The sequence below is a fragment of the Nanorana parkeri genome, unplaced genomic scaffold (genome assembly GCF_000935625.1).
Source record: "Nanorana parkeri isolate BGI_ZX_2015 unplaced genomic scaffold, ASM93562v1 scaffold324, whole genome shotgun sequence".
Classification (NCBI taxonomy): domain Eukaryota; kingdom Metazoa; phylum Chordata; class Amphibia; order Anura; family Dicroglossidae; genus Nanorana; species Nanorana parkeri.
Window position 1 is genome coordinate 643938 of NW_017306592.1, and position 9337 is coordinate 653274.

At 39.8% G+C, this 9337-nt stretch overlaps 1 protein-coding gene across 1 annotated transcript in view; it reads left to right on the forward strand.

Moving 5' to 3' along the window:
* NBAS (neuroblastoma amplified sequence) overlaps positions 1–9337 on the forward strand; it is a 578163-nt gene that overhangs the window by 411638 nt on the left and 157188 nt on the right. Inside the window, exon 45 of the mRNA XM_018558184.1 lies at positions 4441–4650. Within this exon, the coding sequence (XP_018413686.1) occupies positions 4441–4650 (210 nt within the window). The remainder of the gene's footprint in view (positions 1–4440; positions 4651–9337) is intronic.

A 9337-nucleotide genomic window follows, 5' to 3' on the forward strand; every position in this document is an offset into this window, starting at 1 on the left:
CATATATTCACCAATATTTTTCCATTTGTTGTTTTATTAAAAATAGCCCAAAAGCTGATAATGGTTACAGGTAAAAGACACTACTGATTTCCATTTAGTGCTACAACACAGGCAACAATTGATGCATGCTTTTATTTACATATTAATAAGGTTCTCAATTGAAAGACATTAGAGTTTTGTTTTTACCATCTTTAGTTGTCATCATTGTTGACCTTTTGAGGCTGGTTTGTATGAACATGGCAGCCATCTGGCTTCTTGAGCACCTTTTGTTCTTTTAGCTCTCCAGAGAGATTTTTATACTATCAGTCTAGTTATTTCTTGTACAGTCTACATGTAATAATGACCAGAGATTAGGTCTCCAGTTTGAAGAATCAAGTAGGGGAAATAGAGATGTAAATTGATTTGAAGAGAGACTGTTTTAGAGGCACGTGACAGGGTCAGGAGCGGGGATGATTAGTGAAGACACAAGAGACAGGTCTTAAGCATAATGTGAGCTGAGAATCAATTTTCTTCAAATTACATCATTTTACAGCAGCTGCATGTTATTCCATTGCACATTTCCTCCCACAGCAGTCGTTGATGGCTTGATCATCTTTGCAAATATTAATGTATCTGGAGCTAAGTGTCCTGAACAATTGGGGGTTTTTTTTTCATAATTATTGGACAGGATTTAAAGTTTTGTTTCTACACAATTTCAACTTTTCTTTGAACATCAAAAAAGAGTTTCTGTGTGCATGTAATAATACAAAGGAGGTTCTCCAAGGTTTTGTTGGGAAGGTGATCTGTAATCACCAAGATAAAAACCAAGACATGATAACAAAAACAAAATAGTATCATCCTAAAGTATACAACAGAACATACACCCACATTCCACATTTACTGGATAGGCAAATACAATAACAAAAAAACAAAAACATTTTTACAACGACTGACCTTTTAAGGAATAAAAGCCCTCCTCTTCTATTCAGCTATAACTATTGCAGGGTCATTGGAAATAATCCTCTTAGTATATACAGTGAAAAACAAGTGTGTATGTGGGGTTTTTTAGGTGCAAAAAAATTATTTATTAATACAATATTGTTTAAACAAAATCATGTAAATTTGTAAATGTAAAACTTCCTTCCTTTATACATTACATTGGTACCTCCAAAATACCACTCCCAAAGTATACATAAAGCATGTTCACAGACAATAGCCGTACATGTGTTCATTTCAGAAATTTGGCATGTAATTCTCCTTTTCCTTATAATATTTGGAGTAGTTAGCATTCAGTATTCAATGCGTTTAATCAGGAATTTACTGATTGCTGGAGGGAATCAGGTCTGGAAGCAATTCATGTGCAAACGGCCAAAGCGATGCACAACAAGCAAGGCTCAAGAGAATCCCCCCACACAGAATGAGACCACGTCCCAAGGTGAGAGGAATATGAGTGACAGGGTTCCCTAATCCAGGGGTAGCCAAACTCCGGCCCTCCAGCTGTGGTGAAGCTACAAATCCCATGATGCATCTCTCTCAGGGAGTCATGTCTGTGGCTGTGAGAATCTTGCAATGCCTCATGGGATTTGTAGTTCCACCACAGCTGGAGGACCGGAGTTTGGCTACCCCGCCCTAATCAGATATTCTCCGTAATGTGGAGGTTATTTGGTTCTAATGAGGAGGCATAAGGGCAACCTCAACATCACTCACGGCCGCCCGTGCTTGCGAGGCCACATCGCAGCCATAAGACGTCTCTTGAGCCTGGTGTGTGTCAAATTTCTGAAAAGAACACATGTACGGCTATTGTCTGTGAGTATGCTTTATGTATACTTTGGGAGTGTTATTTTGGAGGTACCAATGTAATGTATAAAGGAAGGAAGCTTTACATTTAAAATTTTACATTACTTTATTAACAATATTTTAATCATAAAAAAATTGTTGATACATCATTAAGTATGTTATTGGTTTTGTCATTTAGGCACCTAAAAAAACCCTCATACCTACTTGTTTTTCAATTTTGACTTCAGGGGTGTGGTGCCGATCACCTAAAGGTCTTTCACACAACTTTTTTTTAGTATATACAAGATAAAAGATTCCGTAAGTTTTTGTTTTGTAATAGTAGGTAAATAGTCCATAAATGATTCTCATACATCAAAAAACTTTTGGTGATCTGTAATTTGAAATTTGAACCTGTCTACTGTAATTGGTTATTTCTGCACAACCAATAAATAGAGTGAACGAGTTAAATAGGTGAACTGGCCTTTTATAATAGGTTTAATGTCAGTGCTGCCCCCCTGAAGACTGATAACTGGTGGGGGAATATTCAAGATGCAACAGGAGAGGCAAAGATTCACAGTATTATATAAGGCAGAAGCAGGGATAGCTTTGCATTGCAGGTCATCAGATACGACTTCCTCTCCGGCAAGGAGAACAGTAAGCAACACAATAGTAACATCATAGACCCTCACAGACAGACAGAGCCACAGACCCTTATATTTCTCACAACAGATATACAGCTATGAGGCTGTAGAAATGAGTGTCTAGGCACTGTTAGTACAATGCTATTTTCCAGGCACATTTTTCAGAGTACTGCTTAGGCACAATAATAATAACATTAACAACAAATTAATTTCTAGGTGTTCCCTAAAAGTTAGCAACTTTTTCACCCTGAGTTCAGGTCCACTAGGAAATCCTTACTACTACTAATATCCCAAGCAGTTTGCTCATTTTGTTGTCCCACATCTTTACAACAATTTTGTTTAGATCAGCTATTGTTGTATTGGCTCTTAACCAATTGAGGATTTTGAATGTAAGAGCTATGTCCCAAGAAACTTCATCAAAGTTTGAGGCTGTATTTCATATGTCCAACTTCTCTACCCCTGCCGCTGCTCCTCCAGCTGCTATGACCAGCATTTGACAGCCAGGAATTGCTTTGCGTTATGCAGCCAGAGGGGTTATCATAGTGAAGTGAATCCTCTATACTAAATGATAGTTGCAGATAGTCTGGAAGTGTCATTGAGTAAATACAATGTAACAATGTATTGACCTCTGATTTGCATATGATTCCAGTTAAAGAAGTCATTTTTTTCTAATAGAATGTATTCCTATTTAACTTCTTATTAAACCTTAGTTAACCCATCCTAATTTACTCCTTCCATCCCTTCTCCCATTATTTTTCTTCTGATTTTCTTTCTTTAACTTTAATAGTTAATGATTTATTTGTGTTTATTAATTTTGATTATTAGTTGTTTTTTTTCGGTGACCCATAAAAAGAAAATTGCAAATAACTTTGCTAAGCTTTGTACTAGGGCTGCTCCGATACCGTTTTTTTCGGTATCGAGTACCTATATTCATCTTTTGGTACGCGCCAATACCGGTACTTCCGCTAGCATGAATCCAGCTTCCCAGCCAATTAGGAAGTCGAGGTGTGGGTAATGACACGCCCGTCCAGCTTCTTAGTTGCCCAGGAAGTTGGCTCCATGCTGATTGGCTGGGGAGCGGTTTTCGTAGCCAATCAGAATCAAGACGGCCAGACTGCATGGAGCCGGCTTTCCAGCGAGTCATTACCACCTGCTCTGCTTTCGGATTGGCCGGGAAGCCAGCTCCATGTTCCCTCACGGCACTGCCGGTCAGAGCAAACATCTCTCTGACCAGAAGTTCCGGGATAAGTATTGGAGCATTTGGGCTTGTACGAGTACTTGCCCAAATACTCAGTATCAGCACTGATACTACTATCGGTATCTGTGCATCCCTACTTTGTACCCTTAGCATCTTTTCAGTGTCATTTTAAACAGGACAAACTTAATGTAATCATTTTATTCACAGTTAAAATATTGTTTAACTAATACTGGTCAAACTAGAAAAAAAAGTTTTATTTGTATTTATTTTTTTGTCTATAGATTACATAGGGCATACAATCATTTTTTGTGAGTCATTAATGCCAAGAGAATGTCTAGTTTGTCCCCAAAAATGTATGAATTGCATTTTTATTGTTGGCAGATAAACAGGCCCATTGTAGAAATGTAAAAATTGCTCTGGTCCATAAAGGGTATAAAGTTGAGCGAGCCGAAGTGGGTAAATTAGAAATACAGCCTGCCGTAGTGTGTTAAGCGAAGCCTGACTTTTCTAAAAGGCTTTTGTTCTCCATCTGATACATAAAAGTCATACATTCTGTGATCTCAAGCTGTCAAAACAAGCATGTCGAGAAGCTAAGATGTTTAAGCTTTTCACACGTCAATTCTCCTCTCTAAATATTTAGCGTCTCTAGTGCTCATAATATTTGATTAATATTCTTCTTTCATGGAAGTTGTTTTATGTCACACTGTGGAAAGTTGACTTGTCATCAGAAGCTCTTAAAATATTAATTGCGAGAATGAAGAAGACAAGGTAGTTTTATTGCACCTGCTGCAAACATTGTGTTACGGAGAACTAATGCTGGTATGCATGTGTTTTATTTTCTTGTAGCTGAGTGTGGAGGCTCGGACGGAGATGACTAAGAAAATGATAGCTACTGTGAAACAATTTATGGACAAACAAAAAAAGAAGAATGCTGGAGAAGCCACAGAATGGTCCTCTGTCACTTACAGCGTGGCATCAAGTCATCTCCAGCAATCTCTTGCCCATCTAGAAACACTCAGTCACACCTTTATTGACCATCTACGAAGTTTGGACCAGGTAAGAAGGACTTTTCTTTGTAGGAAGAAGTGTGTTTTACCGACTATGCTATGTATATAGGTTTCTCAGGCAGCTTGAGCAAACAATACCTTTGTATTGCCAAATCTTCCAGATCTGAAAAAATTCAACACTTGAGCTAAACTTGCCTGTCCTGCTTTGTAGAAGCAACAGCAACCGAGAGGCAAACTCTCCAAATCAATGGAAATCCCCTTTTTGACAGTTGTCATAGGAACAGATGTCCCCATTGGAAGATTTTCTCTTTATTCCTGTTCTGATGGCATCTCAAAATTTGGGATTTCCCATCCATTTATGTCCTGGTGACAGTGGTCATCATCAAGGGCCAGCCCTTTAATGAGGCAGCCAGGGGCTGTTACCTTAGGCCGTATATATCTTTGGGTCACTGTTTGCAATGTGCTCTCTTCCAGGTCAGAGCATCTCAGTTTGCTAAGAGCTGGGCAGGGAGATGTGTAAGTAAACTAGGGCACTCTGGTCGGCTGGTGACGTCACGGGTTGCCAGGAGCTGGGTGGGACAACGATTAGAGCATCTCAGGTTACTAAGAGGCGGGGGAGATACAAAGCCTGCAGAGGATGGCGTCACCCACCTCCTGCTGCTTATGCTCCACCACCTCAAGTGCCAAAAAGGCTAGGGACACCGCTGGTCATCAGGACAATAGAAAGTTAAAAATAAACCTTTGGGTTTAGATCTTTTAAATGAAAAAAGGAATCAAGTTGGTTGGCAGATCGTTGTTCATTATCATTTGTAAGTGTCGGGCCCCTGAAGCGCCTCTGATTGACTTCTTGCCTTCTTACAGACTATGCTCCTATGTGTTTATAGGCAGAAGATTGCCCTGGAGTCAGTCACCCTGAAGTCATAAAAATATTAGACATGCAGATGGGGATCACCAATGGATCCTTGCAACTTTGCACTAAAATATCTTCACTATCGGACTGCAAAATAAATATACTTTTGAACACCTGTTCTCTTCATCACCCTCCGTATAGTAAGAAAGTAATGGTTTTAGATCTTCCTTTTTCACTCCGAAAGAACCCATACACTGGCCTTGGCTCTAAGGAATAACACATATGACCATTATTCTCTACGTGTCTCTATTAGTCTTGAGCTGATATATAGGCAGACCATAAAAGTCTATGTAGCAATCACAGCACAGGTGCAGTACTGCTGCCAGATGGATCGATAAGAGCCAATGTAAACAAAACAAAACCACTGCACTCGTCTCATACTCTCTCTAGCTAGCGCTTGTCTAGTCTGACATCTGCATTCTTATTTATTTCTTATTTTATGAATCATTTTATTTCTTATTAATGTATTATTTATTGTTATTGTCAGAAAGGGTTCTATTTTTTTTAAAATATATAATTTAAGTTCCATTTTAATACCAGTCAGATGGTAGCAGTATTTTAAAGCGAGCCTGTAGCAATTTACATATTCTTAAGAACGAGAGAGAGTCAGCGTTAGAGGTATAGGCGACATTTATACACAGGCCGTTCCTTAAAGTGAACATGTAGCCATCCTATTGAGATTGAAGCCCCCAATTGGAGTCTGCGGCTCAGGTATTCTGTTTTTGTGCTTGAGTATGGGGTGTGGCACCAAAGCCTTCCTCTGCTGAACACTCTGTATCTATTAAGATTGAAGTATTTACATGTTCTAAACAAACAATAAGTGTGATTTAAAACATTCCAGCACTGACCTCTACAGCTGCAATCAATGTGGAGCAATTCATTCTTAAGCTTCACTGCAGAAGCAACAACGCAGCTGCTTCCCCCTTGCAGCAGTGATTCAACAGCCTTTTGGAAATTGAACACAAAGCAGGATCTCTGGAGGGGGTGCTGGGTGAGCTAAGCTGAGTTGCTAAGAGCAGAACTTGAGGGACTTCAGTGCTTCTGCTGTGAACTTTGAGGATGAATTGCTCCACAGTGCCTTTGATAAATATCAACCATTGCATGTTAGTATTTTTTATTGACAGCGAGCAGGTGGAGCTTGCAATTCCCCTGACTTTTTATTGTTATTATTATTTGCTTTTTACTTTTGGTAATTATAAAATATTGCAAAGGAATATTTCACATTTACACCCAGCAAGTGGTGCCCAGACTACTTTTTTTACATGGTTTTCTGTCTATTTTTAAAGGAGAACTGTGGGGTAACCTATTTTGCACATAGTTCTCCTCAGGGTCACGGGAGGACATATACTATGTCTATATACTATACCCAAAACTCAGTCTATAGCGGGCTATATAGGGCTGCAACAACTAATCGAGATAATCGATTATTGAAAAAGTTGTCAACTTTTTTAATCATCGATTAATCGGCTTCTGATTAGTTGGCCCTGTTCACGGCTCCACACACGCTGCGTGCCACACCTCCTCCCCACCTCATGCTCGCCGCTGCCAGACCGCATCCACACGCTGCACCTCCTCCCCGCCTCACGCTCACCGCCCACCCACATACACGATTGGCACAGGGACGCGGAGAGAAGAAGTAAGTCGGAGCAGGTGTGGGGTGATGACAGCCGCCGATAGACAGTCCCGACCTCAGAAGCAAGTTGCTGGAAGACTGCTCAGGTAAGCCTGCACTTTCCCAAACATGGTGCTCTATAATGTATTGCTGGGATTTGTATTCCTCTATAGCTGATGGTACATTGTGCTGTATATTATACAGAGGAATACAAATCCCAGCAATACATTATACACTTTATTGTATAATGTATTGCTGGGATTTGTTGTATTCCTCTGTAGCTGGTGGTATTCTGCATTGCGCTGTATAGAGGACTACAAATCCCAGCAATAATACATTATACACCGCAATGCGGAATACCACCAGCTATAGAGGAGTACAACAAATCCCAGCAATAATACATTATACAGCACAATGCAGAATACCACCAGCTATAGAGGAGTACAACAAATCCCAGCAATAATACATTATACAGTGGTGCAATGCCGAATACCACTAGCTATAGAGGACTACAAAACCCAGCAATAGTGCATTATACAGCGCAATGCAGAATACCGCCAGATATAATTTACTATTGCTGGGATTTGTTGTATTCCTCTATAGCTGGTGGTATTCCACCGTATAATGTACTATTGCTGGGTTTTGTAGTCCTCTATAGCCGGTGCCATTCTGCATTCACTTTTCATTTCACTATATTGCACACCACACTTATTTTTCTTTTTTACTTCCACTGCTCCAAGCTTACTCCTGTGATGGACTACAATCCCAATAAAACTAGTAGTCCCATCACTGGAGCCATTTTTCAAAATTTATTTTATTTTTTATCCGATTAACCGATTAATTGAACTTAATAATCGGCTAACTAATCGATTTGGACAATAATCGTTAGCTGCAGCTCTAGGGCTATATGCTGAGAGCACCACAGCTGGGACGGATCCTGACAATACTGTCGAGATCCGCCCCGCTGGCTGCCCCTCCCTCGTCTGTTTCTCCAGTCAGCGCTACGAAATCTGCTGTCTGCAGGGAGGTGACTACTTTACAACACACACAGGGACCATGGGGAACAAAAGTAGCCCCCCTCCAGAAGGAAGGACAGTGTCAGCACCAATTCAGAGATGATTTGAGGATCTACAGCCGAGTGACACACAAATAAGATACATTTGTGTTACTAGTTAAGGTACTTGAATGTATTTTTAAGATATAACTCCTGAGTATGGTGTCACTTTAATAACCAGCTGGGAGCACTTGTTTGTACAAATAATTAGCTAGTGGGTACAACCTGTTTTTTGTAAGTTTACTTGTGTTTTCTACGGCCGCACGGCGCCCTTGTTGCCATGGCGCCCTGTGCGGCCGCACTGTTTGCACACCCCTAAGGCCGGCCCTGTATATATATATATATATCATATATATTTGTCTACACAGGTAAAATATAATCTATTTTGACACATCATTTGTTATTAATTCAGGGTTCAATTGTAGCTTAAATGTCTCTTATCCCTTTCCCTGGCTTCCTGTGGAGATGAAGTGCAAGTCCTGAGCCTCTGACCTACTTAGAGATTCTCAGGCGTGCCCAGGACAATAAATTACATTCTGCCTGCGGTATAGCTGTTGCCCACAATCTTCCCCTTACACCGGGATAAAGATGTTTTTGTTGGTATTAAAATGATTTTATTTGTCCAGCAGAGACTTTGCCGTAGGATTAATTCCTCTCTTGCCATGAGAAAGAAACTTACATAAATACAAGTGTTTATATCTGTTCACGAAGACGTGCAGAGTATTTATTCATACGGAATGTGCATTTAGAAAATATAATCATATCAGTAGGTGAATAGTTGGAAGGTAAAACGTATTTTAAAGTGCACCTGTCCTTTTGAAGAATGCAGTCCTACATTTATATGTCCAGCCCACCTCCTACATGCAGTTCTAGAATATCAGGTTGTGACACAGTTAGATTCCCTTGGACTGAGTATAATTTATATTTTGCATATGCTGGGAAGGCACATTAGTTATATTTGCTGCTAGCCCAGAGTCCAGCTTTAAAGGAATGTCTCATAGGGTGTTTTTTTCTTCATATTTTTTTCATTACAGTCACAGAGTAACAAAAAAACAACAGTATCAAAACCCATAGTGCTCTGGGAATCTTTTGCTATGGGTGCAACCTCCATTGAATGTTTGTAAATTCAAAATGTTATTATACATATATATATATATATA